Here is a 25,803-nt window from a genome sequence, read left to right as displayed (position 1 = left end):
TTCACTATAGCCTCAGGCCAATCAAAGCCCTTGTAAGTGTATTTGATAGATGGGAACTGAAAGAAGTCTATCATCTCCTAGGTTATGCAGGAGATGAAGTGTCAGGTCCTACTTGTAGCCTTTGACTTTTTCCCCCTGTCCAAAGAGGGGTTTTAAACTTTAATATATTAAATTCTATTATTTATTGCCAAATCCACTCTAAGACCCGCACTTAAAATGATTTATTTCATAATGAAACTAGTTCATGTTACACTTGCAACATGCTTAACTATGAAAGACAACCAAACACATAATTGAAATCGTTATCATAATAAAACAGTATTATAGAGACCCATAAATTTATGCATGAAAACAGAAATAAGATCATTAATAATGGGTCTCACTAGTTATTAATTAATTAGTTGTGTAATAAAGAAATGTTGAAAATATTTTCAGAATATTCAGAAATTATGCAAGTGTGTACACATTTACAGAACAACATAAACATTTATGATTACATACACACATGCATATAGGCAGGAATGTTGAAAATATATTGTTGCTTTGTGTTGTACAATAGGACTAAATTAAAATTCATTTGAATATATCTGAGCTCTGTTATTTTTACTGTCTATTTTACTCTAGAATTAAAACTGTTTAAATGGTATTTATTACAAAACATTAATGCCAAAATCATCATCATTGTTGTTGCCATTGCAAATATGAAAGCATGGAATTTTGTTTTTACAATTTTATTGTGCAAACTTTCTGCTAATAAAAAGGAATGTATGAGATTGTGCATACACATCCATTAACAGATGCATCTGTGTGAATAAATATATATATATATATATATATATATATATATATATAGCTGAAGGATTAAAATTAATCAAAGGACATACAAAGTATGTCTACCTGCTGGAAATAACAGCCTAAACTCTTATTTAAATCGCTAAAATACACTAATAATAACTACAGAAATCAACCGCCTGAAGGCAAACAGGCTAAGACAATCTTTCAGCATACATTCAAGTCTTTGGACTTATGTGGACTTGTTTCTGGACTGGCATAATACCCTAACCTTCCTCAGCACACGTTACCATGACAGCGAGCCCCAACCCGTCGTGTCAAAGTCTGTGCTGTAACTAATACATTTTGCGCCGAAATCATGGCAGCCACGAGTGTGAAAATAATTTCAATACAGAGTAAATAATTCACGAGAATAATTCCATGAATTATTTTCTTATGAATTATTTGCTCCATATTGAAATTTTATTTATATATTTATTTATATATATATATTATTAAATATATACTTTTATAAAACAAAATTTTACAAAATATATATAGTATCTCTTAACAGTCTTAGCAAAAAGCTCACAGGTGAGCTTTTGTATATGTGTATATATATATATATATATATATATATATGTGTCTCTTAAAAGATAGAGCTCAAAATCAATGCATTGAAGATACTTTATTGCAGCAACAATTATAACAACAGAAACAACCACAATAAGCCAAACCTATGCACATTTCAATAGGGTATCTCGGATAAATAAACCACATCATAAGATGTCTCGTAAAATATTGTAACAAATTACAACATATTACAAATTTCTGGATACTCCATCTCTTCAGGGTCGCATTATTGCCATCACCAATACTACTGTAAGGGACGACCGTGCGAACTTAAAAAGGAGAAATGGTGATGAATGGAAAAAACAGAGGACTCCTTTTATTTAAACGCGTCACACGGTCGAACATACAATATATATATATCAGAGATGATATACATGATATGTTATGCGACGATAACATAGATGACCAGTAATGAAAGACCACAACCGTATTAGATGAATAACAGATATATTTATTGTAGCGTTAAAGATGTATGTCTGTGTGTGAGTGTGAATGCGACATATAATAACATAATCAAAGACAGGCCGTCATACAAAGAAAAGTGTGTATGTGAGTGATACATGTGTGAGTTATTACAGCAGATAGAAAGAGTCAGTAAATGACACGTGAGCAATTATACCAGTTCGTTAGTACACTATAGGAAAAGTTCTGTATGTGAAAGTGAGGAGAGGCTGAGTGCGGCAGTGCTGATCACTAGTTGTGATGTCGTGGCATCGATGCCGGGCCGTGTTTCTTGTTATACAGATGTTCGTCGCTGGCTGAGAATTTCTTGTCTGTTTAAGAACTCTTGTCTGTTTATTTACCGTGGTGAAGCTGAGTCACCTAACAGAATCGAAGAGAGAGATGTGCCGCGGAGGTTTGGTTTGGTGTACATAGTTAGTCGTGTTGACGCTGGTGGTGTAGAGGCTGTTTGGTAGTAGTAATCGTAGAATCGTGTTGGTCATGATGATGATGCTGGATAGTAGTAGTAGACTCTTGTTGCTGATGTGGCGACGGCGGAGGTCATCGTGGCTGGACGAAGCTGCTGAAGTGGTCGCTGGCTGCTGCTGCTGTCGTGTGGTACACGGAACAGTTCTCAAAGAGAAACTGGACCGAGACAATTTTGGTTGCCGAGTTAAAGCTATTTATAACAAACTATTGGCTCACCAGATGGTAGAAATATACTCTATCACGTGACCTTATTAGGGGCCGTGATTGGTCAGTTTGCGTTCTGGCGGGAACGGTTCGAAGAAGTTGCCGATTCGAATAATGATCAGTTACGTGATGACAAGGTATGGGTTCTCTACTACGCTCGCATTTATTTATATTTAAATGAGAAGATTGTATGTAATGGCGATAGTAGTTTGTATCTAATGGCGGGAGGTAGTTTCACTACACTACTATTATTAGCAAAACACACACATCATCCGAGAGGGTGAAAGAATAATCGACGGCACGCAACCTACCATCGGTATTTTCTTTCAGAATGTAAACAAACAAATCAATTCAAATCCAGTGACCTGGATATATATATATATATATATATATATATATATATATATATATATACATGTGTACTGTGTGGTAAGAAGTTTGCTTCCCAACCACACGGTTCCAGATTCAGTCCCACTGCATGGCATGTTGGACAAGTGTCTTCTACTGTAATCCCAGGCTGAATAAAGCCTTGGGAATGGATTTGATGGATAAACTAAAAGAAGCTTATCGCATGTATGTGTGTGTGTGCTTGCATGCAAATGCATTTTTGTGTTTTTTCTCCACTTGACAGTCAGCGTTGTTTTCTTTACAATTCAGCAAAAAGTGGCTGATAGAAATAGCACCAGGCTTAAGAAAAAATAAGTAGTCGGGTTGATTTGTTTGACTAAACTCTAGCAGTCCAAAAACTGAAAGAAGTTAAACTATATATATATATATATATATATATATATATATATATATATATATATATATATATATATATATATATATATATATATATATATATATATATATATATATATATATAGATAGATATATAGATAGAGATAGAGATATAGGTGCAGGCATGGCTGTGTGGTAAGACACATGCTTCCCAACCACATGGTTCAGGGTTCAATCCCACTGTGTGGCACCTTGAGAAGTGTCTTCTATATCCTCAGGCTAACCTTATGAGTTGATTTGATACATCGTGTGTGTGTGTGTGTGTTTCTGTTTGTTCCCCCCTCCCCTTCACCATTGCTTGATAATTGATGTTGGTGTGTTTATGTCCCAATAGAATAAGTATCAGGCTTATAAAAGAATATGGCCTGTTGTTGATACATTCGACTAAAAATTCTTCATGGTGGTGCCCCATGATAAAAGATACAAACATAATATATACATATGTACTCACACAGACATCTACCTCAAGAAAATGACCCAAACAAGCACAGAAAAATAGACATCAAACAATGATTGGTAGTACACACAGAAATCTATAAATGCGCCTACACCTATAAATGCATGCATGTGCATTGATGATACAGGTATGGGGACTTACGTTCAGGACTTCAAGTTTCTGTATTATAATTAACAATACTATTATCATTACACTTCTTCAGCTCTCGTAAGCTCAGTGCCTGTGTCACCAATTACAAACATGCACTGCCAAGGGACGAAAAAAAAATCCCCTCTGAGTATTAAATGATGCAAGAAAAAATGTCTAAGTGTGAGTATGGTGCATTTGAGTCTGTCTGGTGGTGTTATTTCTCTTATCAACTTAACCATTAGCTTTGGCGCCTTCAAAGATGTGCAAAATAAGAGATTCTTTACTTGATAAACAGGTATGGGCTAACAACAAGGTCATTCAACTAAAATAATTCCCTGATAATATATTCATTTAACCCATGCTAGCATGGAAGAACAGCATTTTGCTTGCTTACTTGGTTTTATAATTAGTTCGTGTTGTTGTTGTTGTTTTTTTTTTGGTGGGGGGGTTCAGTTCTTTACTTTTGCTTTTATAAATTTTTGTTAATTCTTGGAGGAATTGTGTGCTATATCTAATTTTAATTTTTAATTCTTGGGGGAGGTGGGCTGTAGTGAAGTACTGAACACCTGATATTTAAGCAGAATGAAACATGTGTAAAATAGAGAGAGGAATGGAGCATGAAGAGGAGAGGTTTTTCAGATAGAGGAAGGAAGAGGGCCTGAATTGAGAGGAGAGACAGTTTATGCAGAGAGGGGAAGAGAACATGAACGAAGAAGGAGTTGAGATAGAGAGAGGAAGAGAGCATGAACAAAGCAGACGGTTTAGGCAAAGAGAAGAAGAGACTATCAATGAAGAGGAAGGCGTTTAGGCAGAAGAGAGAGGAAGAGAACTTGAAAGGGATAGATTATTAGGTAGAGAGAGAGAGAGAGAGAGAGGAAGAGAGCATAAACAAAGCAGAAAGGGTTAGGCAAAGCGAGGAAGAGGGCATGAATGAAAGAGGGGAAGTTTAGGCTAGGGAGAATAAGAGAGAGAGCATGAAGAGAAGAGAGTTTAAACAGAGAGGAAAGAGATATGGTTATGAAAATGATGTCTAAATGACATAGCTGTAAATGCCATAATGAGATGGGGAGGGGGAGGGGCGAGAGGGAAGTTGCAGACAAATTTCGGATAAGTCACATGACTAAAAACAGGAAACAAGCAGTCTGTATCGATCGTGTCACGAGGTTTTTCCTATCGATGTTTTAAGTTAGAGGGACATGTGATTTAATGGCAACGACGACCGACTGTTGTTTTTAAAAAGCTGCTAAACGATCTGTTGCAGATGAGCTTTCAGTCGTTCCTTCGTTGGTTTTTTTCCTTTGCATTGGATGACTGACTGACTGACTGCTTTTTTAAAGATTGTTTATATTGTTGTGTTTATTTATTTTCTTTTTCTTTTACTATCTCTTCTTACCCTGCTGCTTTGACAGGATTCCGTTTTAAGTTTCTAAGATATATCGGAAAGGAAATGTTAGCCTCCACTCTTAATTCCTTATCCACTCCTACCCATTTCCTCTGCGCTTTCACCCCCTTTTCACACATTTATTTATTTATTTATTGCAGTTATCCTGTATCAGTCTTGCATACAGTTCTTAAGTCTTCTAAGCAATCGGATTTTTCATTACATTTGTGTTGTTTTTGTTTTGATTTTTTTTTCTGCTGTAAAAATATATCAAACTCCACTTCCATACTTTTTGGATTGATTTTGAAGTGTGTGTGTGTGTGATTTTAAATTACCGTCTGGATTATATTTGATATATCTTATTTTATAATTATCTATTTTACAATATCAAATTATCACTTATAGATATTTTTGAAGCTTAAATTCTCTTTAATGAGCAAGAAAGATATTTTGGAGCATGCTGAGTTTTTCTTTGAATCTATCAGTTTGTCTTTTAAAAGATTTCAGCTTAGGTTAAAAAAATTTTTTTCTATAAAAAAAAAGCCCTTAATTACTAGCCTCTGTGGTCCTTTGTCATGTTCAAACCTCTACAATCCTTGCGAATATTTGTTATAGTTAAGCATTATATAATTTAACAACGTCTGTTCACAAAAGCTACTAATAGTGGTGCTACAAGTAGTGCCGTACGGAAATGGCTTGAGAATAATACAAATAATAAAGTGTTTACCGTTTGTGTGTATTTATGTACACACACACACAAACTAATATTCACGCGCACGCGCTTCTCGATCGTTAAATTTTGGTAGCTGTTAACATACCTTCAACCATATTTTGGCAGATGCGCCTATTTATTATTATTAACTGCGAACGATAGTGCAGGGTTTTATTTAAATTTAATAACGTTAGCTTTCATTGTAAATTTAATAAAACACATCAATCAATCAAGATTGGGCTTAATTTTTCTCATTCTTGAACAGGTTTCAATTTATCTTATCTACTGAAAAGTCCTAAATATTCTTTACCAAGACACCTCGTGACAAGATAAACTAGGTCAATTTAATACTGCTAGTTTGATCGAATCGACTCTTCCTTCTGTAATAATAGATTTGTGGCCTTGTGCCAATGTGAAGAACTCGTTGTTGCTATTTATTATTTAAGTAGTGGATTTGCAGAATCGGTAGCAGAGCAGCAGACAAGATGTCTTGCTGTATTTAATTACATCATTTTCGGTTTGGAATTCAGATCCCTATATATATATATATATATATATATATATATATATATATATATATATAGTGCATTTGTGCACATTACTACACTTCTGATGGTGAATGTAACGAGTAGGAGGCAATTTCAAAAGTAGTCTATTGCATAGATAGGGAATCCACTTGTGTGTGTGTGTGTGTGAGAGAGAGAGAGAGAGAGAGAGAGAGAGAGAGAGAGCATGGCTTAGTGGTTAGGATGTTGCACTCATTATCATGAGATTGTGGTTTCGATTCCCAGACTGGGCAGTGCGTTGTGTTCACAAGCAAAACACTTCGTTTCACTTTGTTCTGCAATCATTTCAACATCTGACATGTTACACACTTGTGCACCCGCATAGGCAATATCGATTTGTTGGCGAGAGTGAGCTTATGTGAATGCAAACATTTGATCACCACTATAAACAAACTATCCTTTTGGGTGTTCAGTTAAAAGCTGCGGAACCTTCGTCCATCATCTAACGACAGGAGAGTCCATAACATATTACACACGCACGCTCGCACACACACATGCGCGCGTGCATGCAGACGTGTATATGCATATTTTAGAAACTATTGCTCTTTCATCAGTACCACATCTCACCCATTAACTGTCCACGAACACATTGCTTAAATGCCGCCTAAGTTTAGCAGTGTGGCACAATTGGATAGACCAATTTACTTATTAAAAACACATTCCTGACAACTTGTAAATACATATCTGCCGGAAAGGATACAGTATTTCGTTTTGCCATCATAATAAAGGTTTACAAGACAATATTGTTTCTTTTGTGTTAGCAGTATGATATTCTCACTTCATAGATTATCTATAGAATATGAAACGTCGTCACTTGCAGTGCTGGCTCTGAAGTCTATAGAAAATCTATTGACATAAACTCTGTGTGTGTGTGTGTGTGTATGCATCTGCATCTGTGTTTCCATATATGTTTCTTTACATCTGTGAAGCCATGTGGCATAATCATAAGGCTGTGCGTTCGATTCCTGGCAGCGCATAGTGTTCTTGAGCAAGATAATTTATTCCACGTTGCTCCAGTCCACTCGGCTGGCAAAAATGAATTGTGCCTGTATTTTAAAGGGCCAGCCTTGTCACATTCTGTGTCATGCTGAATCTCCCTGAGAACTACGTCAAGAGTTACGCGTGTCTGTGGAGTACTCAGCCACTTGCATGTTAATTTCACGAGCGGACTACTTGGTCAATTGGATCAACTGGAACTTTCATCGTCGTAACTGACGGGGTGCCAGTTGTTTACATCTTCAATCGCTTGTACGAAAGTGCAACACGTGATGTTTTCACTTTCTCCTGTCGACGAATCATCCAGGCACTTAATACCTTTGGTATATGAAATAAGTGATTCCTTATTTGACAACACATAAGAGTTAGCATCAGGAAAGGCATCTGGCCGTGGAACAATTCTTCAAATAACAAATTACTGTAACCCATACAAGCATAGAAAAATAACGAACGTAAAGCAGACAGACACACAAACGAACAAATTACCAAATTGCTGTTTTCCACAGTTGAACATTTGCATTGTTGCCAACAGTGAATACAGATGAACAGACTCTTTATTTTGAACCAGACCTGGTGTCTCTGGTTTAGTTAGTACGTAATGTATTATTTCAGCTCATGGTTCATTGTTATTTCTGTAAAAGCCAAGTAACACATATTGTGCTCCTTTCTCAACATGGAAATATCTGAGAGTTGGGAAACATTTTTGCTGCACCTTTGTTTGAAGTATCCAGTACTTACTGAAAAGGGCAAATAATATTTTTTATTATTATTATTTATATAGTCCAGTGGCTTTTGTACAGAATAGTGTTGGAAAATGTTCACATAGAATATGACTAAAGCTTTAATGGGGTTTTTTTTTCTCACATATAACATTTTTTTTACTATCAGTGAGTCAACTGTATTTCCTTTCAATTCACAATATTTCTATACATTGGTGCGCAGCGTGGCTGTGCGTAGAAGAAGCTTGCTTTGTAACCATATAATTCTGGGTTCCGTCCCACTGCGTGGCACCCTGGACTAGCCCTTGGTCAATCAAAGCTTCGTGAGTGGATTTGGTCAATGGAAACTTAATTGGAGTCATTATACATGTATATGTCCCTCGTGTGTCCCACCACACCATGTGGAAACCATCATGGTGGATACTTGCTACTAATGAAGCTCAAGGAGGCAGAAATGTGGATTTAACCATGCCACCACCACTACTGGAAGAATTTTGTCTGCTACTGATATATTTGTGTGTTTTTTAATACAGTACGTCTATAAGAGATACTATCCCAGGACTCTGCTTTAAGCATGATACATACATTGCTTTGTGTATATGCGTATCCTGCCATAATGTGACTACTGGTGTCGGTTTGTTTACGTCCCCGTATATTAACAGTTTCGACAGAAGAGACTGTTAGAATAAGTACCAGGCTTTAAAAAATACTGTAGTCAATTTGTCTAACTAAAATCCTTCAAGACGGTACCCCAGCATGGCCACAGTCCAATGACTGAAACATGTAAAAATAAACAATATGTAAGAGTTGCCATATTTGATTTTTTTTTTTTTTTTTTTTTTTGTCAACTTTTAATTTTATACTTTATATACTATTACAGCATAAAATTGCACTACACGATTCTGCAACCAAGATTTTGTCATCTTCAGTTGATGGAGCTTGGGTGAAAAATTAATCACATTGACGGTTACAATACGTCTACAATATAAAATCGTTAACATTGCTTTTATGTGTAGTGGTGTGTCATTTAACTGCAATTTTTACCTCTTGCCTCCTGTTAGTTTCAACATCACAGCGACGTAGTATACTCACATTACACACAGAGTAAATCATGAAAATATCCTTTTCTGCTTTAAAGCAGCCGATCCAAATTCTTTAACCCCATTCATGGTTAAATGCAATCTTCCTCTCTGGTATTTCTTTAAACATATGAAACAGGAACAAACAAAAAAATCAACCACATTGTATTGTAGCCTTGAGCTGGTTTTTATTTCTTCTCGTATATTGACAATGTAGCTTTCATGTTGCAAGAGGGTAGCATGTTGCCAAATTATTATTTCTTATTCTTTCTTTCTTTTTTCTTTGCACACCATATAACGTCTTTACAGCATGATCGTTGTTTTAATATTCACTTTTCTCCACTGCGTGGGTCAGACAGAATATATTGAGGTAGATTTTCAAGTCTGGATTCTCTTGTCAAACAGAGTAATTATTTCTGCTGGACAGAGAGCAAAGCACTAAAATGCTAGACTGTCCACACTGATGCCTGATCCCTCTAGTGACAAGGGAAATCTTCAGCAACGCGGAAGCGGAAGTGCCATGGCGTGATTTTGTTTAAGGTGGACCACCACTTGCCAGGCGGAAGCCCACTCTCTTGGCTCAGAGGATGTCATCAGTGGCACCGTGGAGGAGACGTACTAACTTTGACCTGTGGATCAGTTCTTTTAGGCCACGCCTTGTTGTAGCCAGCCCGCTTGGCATAGCCTTCTTCCGCTGTCACAGCCATTGAGAGACATAGATGTCGTTTCGTCTGCCAGATCAACCGTTGAGGACTTGATGATTCCTTCTCGTAGCCTTAGCCTAAAGAGGCATCCTGCAAGGCAGCAGAGGAGGATCCAATCTTTACCCATTGGTGGGGCCCTAACAGGTGCTACTACTCCGGGCCAGAACGGACCTGGGAGAAATGGCAACTAAGGGGTGTCAGATTCATACAGTTCTCAAACTTTAAACACACTATACGATAATGTAATCAGTATGCGTGCGCACAACAACCGGAAGTTATGGTGGTCTAGTACCGAAAGATCGAACCCATGGGAAACAAACCTCACCCAGCTATTCTGATTATATGTCTGTGCACACGTTTGAATGTGGTGTGTGCCAGAGGGTTTGCAAATCCAATGGGGGTCTTAAAAGACATGTTAGGATCCACAATGAGCAGAACTTACTTGCAGGTATTGGTAGTGCAAATCAGAGGTGCAATCTGTGTGGGTGTTTTTTCAAAACACTGTCTGGTTTAAAAAGCCACATCAGACGCCATGAAAGGGCTAAGGTGTAGGTGCAGGAGGTGGTCAAACTCTGTTTAAGGAGTAGACAACCACCATATATATATATATATATATATACACACACACACACACATACATATGAAGGGAACTGAAAAGTTCCTGGGTTTGAGTAAAAGAAAATACAGGAGGATCAGTTAATTACGATTTTAATCAATATATTTGTCCCATTCACACACGACTCCATCAGTTTTTCCAAGCACTGTAAAAGAACTCGGAAGGTTGGGCCTGCAACCAGGCCTTTCGCGAGACCCTTAAAGCCAGGAACTTTTCAGCACCGCTTCAGGCTTCAAATAAGGACTGGAATCGATTTCACTGACTAAACCCTTAAAGGTCGTAGCCCCTGATAGCCGCAGGTCAATGACTGAAACAAATAAAAGAGTAAAAACAAAAGTGTGTTTAACTTTGTTATACTATTCCTGGGGAGATGGTGAGAGCGAACCAAGTAAAACATGGTTATATAGCTTGAATGCCTTTTGTTATAGACTTCTGAATCAATGGGGGATAAACAAGAACAAACAACGAGTTGTATTAGGATTTAATGAAGCTCAGTCGTTAAATTACGGAAATTAAGAAGTCTGTCTTCTTAACGGTGGTACGTCAAGATCCGAATGGATTGTAGGTCTTACCACCACCACCATCATCATTCTCATTATCATTTACTATTTACAGATTAATGAATGAATGAGAGAGACCTATTTGTCTTGATATTAAGGAAACTGCATGTGTTTCTGTATTTTTTTTACATACACACACATTCACGCGTGTACAGACGTACACACGCACGTATTGATATGTGTGACACTAACTGCTTGGTACTTATTACTTCTGATGTAACCTGTTGGGGTTGACAGCCTTGGCGGGATGAGTGAGTGAGTTAATGGCGAGCATTGGTTTTAAAAACAACAACAACGTAAGAGTCTCCTTCACTTATCCCTCCTGCTTTTCTCTCTCTCTCTCTCTCTCTCTCGTTCTCTTAATGAAATTCATGGCCGTGTTACTGCTAGTGCGTCAGTTGAGCTTCAACATTAATCACACTACTGCCTGCAGACAGACCCAACTGTTTCTATTATTTCATTGCTGCTGTGACAATAACGACAGCAACATACATTTACACGTGCGCGTACGGATACATGCATGCGTAGACTTTCTCATGTGTTTCTCTGTCTCTCTGTCTCTCTGCCCCTCTCACACACACACATTGTCTTTCTTCCTCTGTGTGTGTGTGTGTATATATACATACACATACACACACATTAAACACCTTTATTGTCTGTGTGCATCTTCTTTCACTTTCTCTATATATATATATAGAGAGAGAAAGACAAAAAGATAGAGAGAGGGAGATGCACTCAGGCAATAAAGGTGGTGCTTAGTAGAGGAAGATAGAGAAACCGAGAGATTCTCTGTGTACGTGTGCGCGCGCGCGTGCTTACGTTCGCACATGTATGTGGTGTCCGTTGAAGCAGTAATGTGTGTGTATACGAATGCACTGATGATTTTCTTAGTGCTCCATATTATGATTGTTGCCCGAGGTTAAAAGAAATATTAATAAATGTCAATAAAACAGTGTTGATAAGAATCCTCACAGAGCTGACACTTGCAGTTCTGATACTTCAGCTCTTACTATCCATAACAGAACTCATTACCTATGAGATATGGAGGACTTAGGTGATCTCTCTCTTTCTCTCTCTCACTCTCTCTCACACACACATCTATGCAAGAATACATTACCTATGTAATATGAAAACTTGAGATATATAAATGATATCATATACATATACATGCAGTAATACATTATATGATATGAAGGACTTTGATAGAATGTGTTGGCATGATATTGTACATGCACACATCTACAAGTACACATGCAAAGAATATCTTTACCTATGTAATATGAAAGGCTTAAAAGATATAAGCTTATACACACGCGCAAGCAAATGCATGTAAAAATATATTCTGTGATATAAAAAACTTGGGATAGAGACAGACATTGCATCACTCACAGATTCAAGAATACATTTCCTATCTCATATTTATAAAGATTTATCAGGGTGCCAGGGACTTTTTCCCATCCCAGTTACGAAAGAAGTGTGAAAGAAGGAAAGTTGTGAATCTAGTTGAGTTAACAGTTCCCAGCCACATGCTTCTAGGTTCAGTCCAACTGCATGGCACCTTGGACAAGTGTGTTCTACTCTAGCCTCAGTATATATAAAAACATATGTAATGTGAAGAAATTGGGATATGTACACACTATACCACACATAAAAATAGATTTGTTGTGGGTTTCAGCAACAAATATTCTAGTTGTTTGGTCAACCAAATTGCCTCATCATTGTACTTGTGACTAAATACTACACACACACACACACACACAGTGTTCTGTATGATATTTTATTAGCTTCATAATCCCTTTTTCAGGTTACAACATAGCACTATGAATGGATCAGATTCATCTTTAATTCTCTCTCTCTCCTCTACACACACACACACACACACACACACACACACACACACACACACACACACACACACACACACACACGCATCCATAAGTATATAGCTTCACTACTTAGTTTTAATTGTAATATAAATATGATACATCCCTTCTATAGAAATATCCCACACATTGTAACATGATCATCAAATTTTTCCATATATCTCTATAGATAAGACACTATTTTGTCTGGTCACTTCACACAATCTCAATTTCATTGAGTCTCTCTGTCAGCTATAGATATCTTTAGACATGCATTTGATTCACTTCACTTTAGGGATTCAATATCCTCTATACTTCTCTATCACTCTCTCTTTCTCATCTATTACTAATAATTGAATTGATATTCACACTTCTACATGAACATCTAAGAGCTCTTTATTTGCTAAACTATGAAAGGCCAAGCTGACATGTAAGAAAAGTAAACAGATAAAGCTATCCATCTCATTAAGCTTTGTTGAACACGGCAGTAGCTTTGGGAAAATAGCTTTGTTTCCTAGAACATGTTTTCTCTTTTCAAAAACAAATCAGGCAGAAGATTGGATTGGCAGAATTGTTAGAGAATCAGAGAGGAAAAAAATATGCTATGCCTTGTATGTTCTGATGCACAAACCTCCAAGTTCAAATCCCACAAAAGTTGACTATGCCTTTTGGGTCCAATAAATAAAATACCAGCCAAGAGGATGGGCTGGCACAGTTGTTGGAGCATCAGACAGCATTTATTCCAGCTCTGTGCATTATTAGTTCAAATCCCACCTTGACCACTATTATAGTAAAATTCGTTCTTCTAGATACACAAATAAAACCTAAAACAAAAGGCACCAGAGTTTACTTCCTTATTGAGTGTGGACAACCCAAGGGCACAAAGTGGTTGTATGCCTGTCGCTAAAGGGTTGCATTGGACAGCACTATCCCCTCACTATTCAGAGGTGGACCCTCAGCTTTAGAAAATACAACTTTAAAAAATCTTCCTGCAATATAATTTGTACCCACCTAGAATATTCTGAAGCACCCCAATAGCACCTAAGTCTGGCAACAGGCCTGGAATATGATGGTAATGTTGATGATGATCATAGAGATGGATGCAGTGATGTGGGTGACAATAATGGAGGTATGATGACAACTTTCATTCTGAATATCCAGTTGGCAGTGCACCAGACAACTAACCAAGAGTTCACTGGCTCAAATTGCATCCACAGTCAATTCCAATTAGCTTCCAGTTGTTCAGACAACTTACCATTAACACTTTCGTTACCATATTTCAACTGAAATACACTGCATTTATTTCAATAAATTTTGAAAATAATAAAGAATTTATTAAAATGATTTTGTTGTTATTAAGTTGGTGTTAAGAACATAACATATTTTGATTGAAGGTTTTCATTTAGATCACTTTAACCATCTTCTTACTATATTCCTGTTAAAATACACTGTTTTTATTTCAGTTAATTTTGAAAATAACAAAGACTTTATTAAAATAATTTTGTTGTTAGTAAACATGTTTGGAACATAAATTAAGAATAAATTTTGATGGGAAGTTTTAATTTAGTGGCATTTGCCTTTCCCTTGGATAACATTTGTGGCATGGAGAGGGGAGGCTGGTATGCATGGGTGACTGCTGGTCTTCCATAAACAACCTTGCCTAGACTTGTGCCTCAGAGGGTAACTTTCAAGGTGCAATCCCATGGTCATTCATGACCGAAGAGAGTCCTTCTTATTACCAAAAGTATTGCTTTGTGCTGAAGGCTTATAATAGTTTTATCACATTAGCTCTTTTCTGACTATATTTCTATATTTCAAATGAAATACCACACTAGGCTCATTTCTTGCAACCCTCTCCAGCTGAGCATCCTTAATCTTGTGGGCTTGTAAATGCTGGTGCCTCATAAAAAGCATCTGTACTGGTGTTGTGTAAAAGCACCCAGTACACTCAGTAAAGTGGTTGGTGTTAGGAAGGGCATCCAGCTGTAGAAACAATGCCAAAATAGACATGGAGCCTGGTCAGTCCCCTGTCAAACCCATGCCAACATGGAAAGCCAACGTTAAATGATGATTATGATGATAAGTCAATGAGTTACAGGGATTTATTAAAATAATTTATTCATTATTAAGCTAGTGTTTGGATCATAGCAAACTTTCTTTACATAAAACTACAGTACATATAAATTTAAAGAGATTAGTTCAAAATGAGTGGGTGGGTGGATTGGTTCTCCAGATAAAATGCTGAAGATTTTCTGAGAGCCATAATTTGTTTTGCTTTTCCTTTTCTATTGAAGTTTAGTACTGCAAACCTAGAAAATAATATAGTACCTTTTATGTTTTATCTAACAATAAATGGTATCTTGGTATTGAACCTGCCTAGAACAGTTCTAAAAGACTTCATTTCACTTTCTTGTTCAAATCAGATAGAATATTCTACCAAAGAGCTGTTAGAATTTACCAAACTCTCTATATACTGTACTTATGTTCTTCCTTTTTTTTTCTTTCCAGGTGCCACAAGAGAAATGGGTTCTTCTCTCACACGGCTTTGCATGCGACATAGGAGTATAGAAAACAAGATAAAAACTTTAGCAAGGTGAGTATTAAGGATTGACATGATACTTCCTATTTTCTACAAACCACTATTAACTTTTTGGGGTTTTTTAAAAAATTTTTTACAATGGCATTCAGAATTCCATGCCTTCTGTTTAATGTCCACTTTTCTATGGTTGCATGGAGCTGACAGGAAGGACATTCTGCCTGACCCATGCAAGCTTGAAAAAGTAGACGTAAGTGCTGAAGATAAGATAAACAGACAGATATACATGCATGCATGCAATCAGACAGTGGATATCTATGGACCATTGATAAGGAGTTTGCAAATCCAGTACCCAAGATACACTCTCAGCTTCATACCCATTATTATAGGAGCAACAGGATACATACCAACCCATCTGGAGCAAACTATGGCTGAATTTGGAGTCTTGCAAATCCTTAATTCATATGCTACAAATGGTCATGGTATCCAGGACTGTTAAAATTTGCTGCACCTTAAGATTTAAAGGATGATGGTTAAAACAACATACATTCCTTCACAACCTTATTACCAAGTCGGTGGCCAGTCAAACTTTCCTCTAAATTAAAAGAGAAAAAAGAGAAAGAATGCATGCATACATACATACATACATACATACATACATGCGCGCGTGCATACACACACACACTTATACACATACATACATTACATTTTAACTTGCACTTTTCCATGATTGTATTGGTTGGACAAAGTTTATTGTGACAAATTTTTATGGTCAGATGCCCTTCCTGTTGTTAACCTTCTCCTGTTTCCAAACGAGGTAATATACCCCTATATCCCTCAGACCAGATATGTTCTTGTAGAATATTGGAAATGAGTAATACTACTTCCCAGATCAATTAATCTAAAACGAGTATTGGCTTGTGTTTATAGAAATCAGCAAACAAACTATTTGCCAATGCATTGCTGATGTCTGGTAAACTGATAATAATTCATGAGGCTTCTGCACGTTCTGTGTGCATGTCATGAATTTCTATAATCAGAGATAAAAACAGCTGCTGTATTAGGAAGTTAACCTTCCAACCATACAGTCATGTTTGCACCTTAAGAAAAACACATACACACACAGAAAAGTAAAAAAACAATTTTGGTAACCATAATGGAAGCTATAAGAATCAAGGAGGGAGAGGTAATGTTTAGGGACGACTAACATCAATAACAGAGGCACAGGTAAGTAAATAAATATAATAAATATGGTAGTGTGGTTAAGACACTTGCTTTGCAACAGTGTGATTTCAGGTTCAGTCCTACTGCAAGCCACCCATGGCAAGTGTCTTCTGATATAGCCCTAGGCAGTCCAATATCTTGTGAGTGAATTTAGTAAATAGAAAATACATAGAAACCAGTCAGATATATATATATATATATATATATATATACATACACACACACACACACACACACACACACACACACACACACACACTGAGTAGAAAACTTGAAAAACAGATGCTATTTTAACGAGACACATCTTGTAATTGCCTGAAGAGACACATCTACACCAACAGATACTCCTAAACTAGTTGCTCAGTATCTCACCTGTCAGGGATCAATGCTAGATGGGTCAAAACAATTGTCGTGATCAATAAACATTCTCATATCTTCCATCTCTCCCATTAATCAAAGATATATATATATATATATATATATATATATATATATATATATATATATATATATATATATATACAACTGGCTTCCACACACATACACATATATATGTTTGGTATTAGTGCCAATACACAAAACTCTTGGCCCTTGAGTCACTCCTGCTGATTATTAATAAAATATATATATATATATATATATATGGGGTAAAGTGCTGATGAAGCTGAACCGTTCAAGTGAGATGACAAAGGACCGAGATACCAGGTACCTGACTGTACTCAAGAAGACCCATACCCCACAGCAGAAGTGTTAAGATTGCTCTTGCTGGTGGTGTAAAGCACTTGTGGTGGTGCAACGTAAAAGTACCTGTGCAGTGCCACATGAAAGCATTCAGCATGCTCTGTAAAGTAGTTAGCATTAGGAAGGGCATCCAGGCATAGACACCTTGTCAAATCAGACTGGAGTCTGGTGCAGCTCCCTAGCTTGCTGGCCTCTGTAAGAAAGTTTACACGCAGACATATATACATATGCATAGAATCAATTATTTATTTGCAAAATAGTAAATGAAATTCCAAAGAATAATCCAACAACAAAGCTTATTGGTTGATAAGTGGTAGATTTACTGCAAGTCTTAGAATAAATGTGTTTTGTGTGTCTGAGAAAGAGATATCCTTAGGGAACATAATGAAATGAAAGACATCAGCACTTTGGTACTGAGATATGGCACTGAAAATTTGGGTTTCAGTTACAGACTAAGGGTCTATTGATTTAGGATTTTTATGTGTGTGTCTTAGATAACATGATATAGTCTAGACCAGAGGTTCTTAGTCTAATACAGTACCCCATTTACTGAACAACATTTTACAAATACTTCCTTTGTATGTTTTGAAAAAAAGATGCCAAAACAAAAGAAAAAGGGATTATTTTCATCAAACATAGGAAGCTAATTTTGTACAGTAGTTGGCTGTGTGGCTAGGAAGTTTAATTCCCAACAACATGGCTTTGGGTTCAGTCTCCCACTGTGTGGCATATTGGGCAAGTGTCTTTTACTATGGTCCTGAGATGACCAAATCCTTGTGAGTGGATTCAGTAGATGAAACTGAAAGAAGCCCTTGTGTGTTTTATGTGAAGGCACATGGCTCAGTGGTTAGAGCATCAGACTCACAAGCATGAGGTGGTGAGTTCAATTCCTGGACTGGGCTCTGTGTTATGTTCTTGAGCAAGATACTTTATTTCTCATTGCTCCAGTTCACTCATCTGTAAAAAATGAGTTGTGACATCACTGGTGCATTGCTTTATTGGCCTTTGCCTTTCCTTTGGATAACATCGGTGGTATGGAGAGGGAAGGTTGGTATGCATGGGTGACTGCTGGTCTTCCATAAACAATCTTGCCCAGTCTTGTACCTTGGAGGGGAACTTTCTAGGTGCAATCTCATGGTCATTCATGACCAAAAGGGGGACTTTACCTTTATGTGTGTGTGTATCAGGGCATATATGTGACTGCATGTATGTATCTCCTTATCTTGGTACTGTGTGATAGTTGTCAACGAGAGTCACTGTCATACAAGCAGTGTTGTTAATTTCTAATATTCAGTATAAACATATCTGGCCATGGGAAGATACTATTTTACTTTGGAAATAAATGAGGGTAGTCAGCAGGAAGAGCATTCAGCCATTGAAAAAATCTATCTCATCAAATTTCATCCAAGCCATTAAACAACGATGGAAGATAATGATGACAACAATGAAACCTGCGCATTTCCTTAGAAAGAAACATGGTAGCAAAAGGGTGTCGCTCAGCTGATTCCTTCAATTCCTTTGAACCAGTTAAACATCTGTTTAGGAATATATATACTGCATATATATATAGAGAGAGAGAGATAGATAGATAGCCGTACCTATATTTGAAGTAAATGTTGCTGTAATTCTTTAAAAATAGGTAAAACAAAATATATTTCTAAACAGATGGTTAACTAATTCAAAAGTTTTGGGAAGAAGAAGAAAACCAAAACATAGCTAACTTCCAGAAACCAGCCAAGCGGTATATACCCTACACTAGAATAGCTGTTGTTACTGCCTATCTCATTCGGTCTGTGTGTTAGCTATTATAGGCTGCCACCTTCTTCATACATCGCTTTTTTTTTAATATATAAAGACTAAACACTGCATTCACATTAACACAACTATATGTTTACATCATATATGCTGGGAAACTATTTACTGATATGTTAACAGCATTGACATGCCTCTGCTTTCTATCTATATATATATATATATATATATATATATATATATATCATCATCATCATCATCATCATCGTTTAACGTCCGCTTTCCATGCTAGCATGGGTTGGACGATTTGACTGAGGACTGGTGAAACCGGATGGCAACACCAGGCTCCAGTCTGATTTGGCAGAGTTTCTACAGCTGGATGCCCTTCCTAACGCCAACCACTCATATATATATGGTCTTCCATATATATATATATATATATATATATATATATATATATATATATATATATATAGGGAGAGAGAGGTGCAGGCATGGCTGTGTGGTAAGAAGTTTGCTTCCCAACCACATGGTTCAAATCCCACTGTGTAGAACCTTGGGCAAGTGCCTTCCACTATAGCACAGGACTGACCAAACCCTTATGACTGAATTTGTTAAATGGAAACTGAAAGAGGCCCATTGTATATGTGTGTGTGTGTGAAAGTGCATCACTCAGTGCTTAGAGAGTTGGGCTCACAATCATGAGGTTCGTTTCCTGGACTGGGCTGTGTGTTGCGTTCTTGAGCAAGACACTTTATTTTCATGTTACTCCAGTTCACTCAGCTGTAGAAATGAGTTGCGATGTCACTGGTGCCAAGCTGTATTGGTCTTTGCCTTTCCCTTGAATAACATCAGTGGCATGGATAGGGGAGTCTGGTATGCATGGATGACTGCTGGTCTTCCATAAACAACTTTGCTCAGACTTGTGCCTCAAAGGGGAACTTTCTAGGTACAATCTCATGGTCATTCATGACCGAAGGGGGTCTTTTATATATGTATGTATATATATATATACGTACGTATGTATGTGTGAGTGCAGGCAGGTTTGTCTCTCTTTGTCTCACATCACGTTAGTTGTAAAACAATTGTCACCAAAACTGTAGGATTCCCTTTTTTTTTGTGTGTGTGTTTTTCTTAAGATGTAGGCATGGCTGTGTGTTTGGAAGGTTTTCTTTCTAATACAGCAGCTGTTTTTGTTTTTACCTCTGATTATAGTAATTCATGAAATGCACACAGAACAGGTAGAAACCTCATGAATGATTATCAGTTTACCAGATGTCAACATACATCAACAAATAGTTTGTTTGCTGATTTCTATAAACACAAACCATTACTCTTTTTTAATTAAGTGATCTGGGAAGTAGCTTTAACTAAGGAAGCACACAATAAGGTTGAAACACTTGGGTGTCAAAGTCCTCTAACATCAGTGAATTATGTATGTTATAAACACACCTCATCTAAAACTGTGGTTCTCAGCTGGGTTCTTATATGGCCCTTGTGGATTCATATAAGGTTTTGTTGTTAAAATGTATGTGCCATAAATTGCTTATACAATACACAAAATATTTTAATTTTTTGATATAATTCCTGATAATATTTAATTATAAAAATACAGTTGGAGTTCTTTTATACAAATCAAATGGCTATGGAGGTCCGGTAGAGTAAAATAGGAATCAAAGGGTTCCATAGACAAAAAATGGTTGAGAACCACTGATCCAAAGGGGAAAAAATGTTTTCCAATGATGACAAACAATGGCAATCAGCATATTTGTGTTAGAATCTGCCGGAATATATTGATAATGAACAGATATATTATTGAACATAATGTATATATAGCCTTGTCACACTGAATCTCCCTGAGAACTATGTTATGGGTACACATGTCTGTGGAGTGCTCAAATCTGCCAGAATATATTGATAATAAATAGATACATTATTGTGAAGGTGCATGGCTTAGGAGTGAGCGGTATTTGGTTAATGATTGTAAGGTCGTGAGTTCAATTCCTGGCAGCACGTTGTGTTCTTGAGCAAGACACTTTATTTCATGTTGCTCCAATCCACTCAGCTGGCAAAAATGAATAATGCCTGTATTTCAAAGGACCAGCCTTGTCACATCCTGTGTCACGCTGGATCTCCCTGAGAACTACATTAAGGGTACACGTCTGTGGAGTGCTCAGCAACTTGCACGTTGATTTCATGAGCAGACTGTTCCATTGGCTGGATCAACTGGGACCCTCGTCATCGTAATCAGTGGAGTGCCATTCATTAATGCTTAGATTCTTACCATTCTTCAATATGCTTCATGAATTAATATCAGTTTGGCAGACAGCAAACAATTTGCTGATTTCTATAAACAAGAGCCAATAATCTTCTTAGGCCTATTAATATGGAGTTAGCTTTGACTGAAGTGACAAACAACAAGGTCAAAACACTGCAGTGATTTAAAGCCCCCTTACATCCATGAATTGCATGTTGTGGAGACACATTGTCTAAACATAGGAGACATTCTTCAATGACAAATGACATCAGTGATCAGCCTATCATTCATGTTGAAAATCTACCAGAATGTATAAAGAATGAATAGATATGTTATTACTCTAATCACAGCCTACTTGTAACCAGGTGCACTTTTCTCCTACCTGTGCTTCTTTTGTTTTATTTTTAAATTATACTTTGGCATCACAGGTAGATGTTAGAATTGGTAGAACACCAAACAAAACATTTTGTAACTGGTTATATCTTTTTATGTTCATAGTTCAAATCCAGCTGAGGTATACTTTGCTTCTCATTCTTCTGGTAGGGGTCCAATAGAATAATGAGGTCAATGTAATTGATTAAAATCATAAAATGCAGTGTTCCAGCATGGCTGCTATCCAATGACTGAAACTAGTAAAAGAACAAGCTCTTAGTGTCTGTGTTTCTGTGGCTGTTACTGCAGTTGTTGTTTAACCCCGGGTTAGCCCTGATCAAGCAAGTTTGATCGACAGCACCTCCAGTCATGGTAGCCAACTTTTTTTTTTTTTTTTTTTTTTTTTTTTTTTTTCACTATTTAAATGCTAGCATTTGATCTGAGGATGGTTTGGTCGTTGCTCTTAGCAGTTTCAACATCTCATGGAGGCTGCTAAATGTTATTTTATTTATCTATAAGATTTTTTTAAAGAATTCTTTGGCAAAATTACTTCAATATTTTTCATCAGCAATTAACATTTGTTTCTCACACGCACAACACACACACTCTCTCTCTCTATCTCTCACACACACATTATATTTATCATATAAGTAACATTTATTACATAACTTAATGATGGCTGTTGTTCGGTTTTCTTTAGAATTTTTCTATATATTTTTGGTTAGTTTGTTTTTTTCTTCTTCTAATTTTATCACAAACATCATTAGTATGAACATCTTTATCATTCAGTCATCATTAAACTTTATCTTTTATTTATTTATTTGATGTCTGTGTTGTTGGTTTTCATTTAATTATTACTCATTTATTTATGTTTTGCTAATTAATTCGAAAAAAGATTATCAGATCATTTCTTATTGGTATATATTCTACTTTAATATCAATTACACAGATTAAGGCAGCGAGCTGGCAGAATCATAAGCATGCCAGGCAAAATGCTTAGCAGCATTTTGTCTGTCTTTACATTCTAAGTTCAAATTCTACTGGGGTTGACTTTGCATTTCATTCTTTCAGGGTTGATTAAATAGATATCAGTTAACCACTGGGGTTGATGTAATCAACTTACCCCTCCCCTGAAATTGCTGGCCTTGTACCAAAATTTGAAACCTATATTAATTATTCTGACATATTAGACCAACAAGTTGGCAGAATTGTTTGAGAATTAGAAAAGAAAAACTTTACAGTGTTTCTTCCAACTCTTTACATTCTGATTTCAAATCCCGTTGAGGTCAACTTTACCCTTTGTTCTTTCAGGGGTCAGCGAAACAAAGGACCATTTTTAAGTAAATGGGTTTGATGGTATTGATTAACCCACTTCCTTAAAAATTTCTGGCCCTTCTGCCTAAATCAGAGATCAATGTTAATGATGCAAATAATGGAAAAGTGGTGAATTTGCAGTCATTAGATTATTGAATAGAACAGTTTGTAATGTTTGTTGTGGCTCTTTGCTCTCTGAGTTCAAATCCCACTAATGTCAACTTTACCTTTTGTTGTTTCAGAGTCGATAAATAATGTAACAGATTGGCAGAATTCTTAGAATGTCGGACAAAATACAATTTTTGGTATTTGTTTCAGTTCTTCCTGTTCTGAGTTGACATTCTACCTCATGGTTCCCTCTACTAGCTATATCACCATTTACACATTCACTGAAAGAAGGGCTCAAGGTGTACCACAATAGACTGTGACACTGACCTCCCCCCGTGCAATCAAACAGGCCATCACACTTCTCACCTTGGCACAGTTATGCTTTGAATATAGCACTGGAAAATTGAACTCCCAAGTCTTTCTTTACCCTGGGGCTCATGGTAGATACACTCTACAAGTGCTTGTAGCCTCTTTAGAACTACTTCAGCAAAGAAAAACCTTGCACATGATATTGAGCAGGGAGATGCTTCTGTAAGTGTTACAGTTGTTGTGGTCCCTCTTTTTCATGTACAGTGTCATGTTTACATCTCACTGTACCTTAAGAACTGGTCCTTACTCCCAGCACTTTCAGGGTAGCTCATGAAGATGACTCAGTAGCATTTGGTAGACAGACACTGAAACTGTGTCTCTGTGTTTCTTTGTCCCCCATCATTGCATGACAGCCAGTGTTGGTGTGTTTATGTCCCTGTGACTTAGCAGTTTGGCAAAAGAGACCAATAGTATAAGTACCAGGCTTAGAAAATAAGTAATGGGGTCAATTCATTCAACTGAAAAAATCCTTCACGGCAGTGCCCTTGCATGGCTGCACTCTAATGACTGAATCAACTCAAAGATAATATTCAGTGCTTTCATGAACTGGTTCTGATACCAAAACTGTGTATTACCATTTTTTTGTCTCATTACATCTTGCTATGCTTAAAGTTCAGTTTTTCTGTGAATACATGTGTCTCTAATGTTTAAACTTCATCTTTTTTACAGTACTATAACTGAAAATCTTGTTGCACCTTTACAAGAGAAGATGGAAGAGTGGAAACGTAATGTGGCACATTTGGACAAAGAACATGCAAAAGGTATATTTATTTTCACATATTGATTAATTGAATGGTTGATTGATTGATTGATTGATTGATTGCTCACTGCCTTGGGATAGTGATTCAAAAGTCATGATTTCAAACCCTACATTTGGTATTATATTCCGCTCTTAATTAAGTCACACAATTGTACTCTACTTAACTATCTCAATCAACATAGATAAAAATAAATTATGTGACAAATAGATTGTAAAAAGTAGATTTTATGTGTATATATGTGTGTGTGTACACACACACACACACACACACACACACACACATACAGGGTGTGGTGAATAAATTGTTATCTAAATTATGCAAAAATGAAAATAACACTGACATCTCATTGTAACAGATATATTTACCAAAATTGCATAAAAATATCTTGAAATACAAAAGAGTAAATTTATTCAATAAAATCGCCATTGGCTTCAACCACAGCCTCCAGATGACTTCGGAATCTCCTACAACTCTTCTGGACAATCTCCTTGTTTAAATTGGTGAATGCTGCCATAATCCTTGCCTTCAATTCATCTTTGGTGTTATAAGGAGTTTTGTTGGTCGCTCGCTCAACTGTGCCACATACATAATAATCAAGGGGGTTGCAGTCTGGGGAGTTAGGTGGCTAGATGTTAGGGGTGATGTGGTCGCAGAATTGTCTGACAGCCATGACTGGGTTCTTCTGCTTGTGAGGCATGGTGCAGAGTCTTGTTGCCAGACATAGGGTCTTCCAGCAGCCACTCTCTTGACCCAGGGCAGCACTACCTCCTCCAGGCACTTGATGTAGGCCTCCATGTTGAGTCTGAGGCCATGTGGAAAGATGAATGGAGGCATAATGTCGCCATCACTAGTGATCACTCTAAACACTATGATGTTGACTGGATGTTTGTACTATGCTTGTATGGAATTTGTTGAGGTAGATTTTCTATGGCCAGGTGTCCTTGTTATAGTCAACCCTCACCTGTTTGCATGTAAGGTAATATTTCTTTATGCCCAGAAGCCTGGAAATGAAGGACACTACTTACATGACAGTGATACTCATTTACAACTACCACACACTATCAAGACAAAAAGACAATAACACACACACACACACACACACACACACACACACACATATGCATACATTCATGCAGGTTTCTTTATATTTCTGTCCACCAAATTAGCTCATATAGCTTTGGTTGGCCTGGAGCTATAGTAAAAGATACTTGTCCAAGGTGTCACACAGTTGGATTGAACCTCAAACTACATGGTCAGTACAGCTATG

General features: G+C 36.9%; 1 protein-coding gene across 2 annotated transcripts in view; it reads left to right on the top strand.

The window, feature by feature from the left end:
- Positions 1-25,803, top strand: part of LOC106883643 (uncharacterized) — a 307,035-nt gene that overhangs the window by 174,205 nt on the left and 107,027 nt on the right. For both annotated transcript variants that reach the window (XM_089357701.1, XM_089357700.1), the window contains exons 3-4: positions 15,611-15,695; positions 24,445-24,536. In XM_089357701.1, the coding sequence (XP_089213827.1) occupies positions 15,625-15,695; positions 24,445-24,536 (163 nt within the window). In that variant the 5' untranslated portion in view covers positions 15,611-15,624. The remainder of the gene's footprint in view (positions 1-15,610; positions 15,696-24,444; positions 24,537-25,803) is intronic.

This window comes from Octopus bimaculoides, chromosome 9 (genome assembly GCF_046866305.1).
Source record: "Octopus bimaculoides isolate indiv1 chromosome 9, ASM4686630v1, whole genome shotgun sequence".
NCBI classification, from domain to species: domain Eukaryota; kingdom Metazoa; phylum Mollusca; class Cephalopoda; order Octopoda; family Octopodidae; genus Octopus; species Octopus bimaculoides.
The sequence above is the reverse complement of the archived record's forward strand: the minus strand, read 5'-3'. Positions and strand labels throughout refer to the sequence as shown.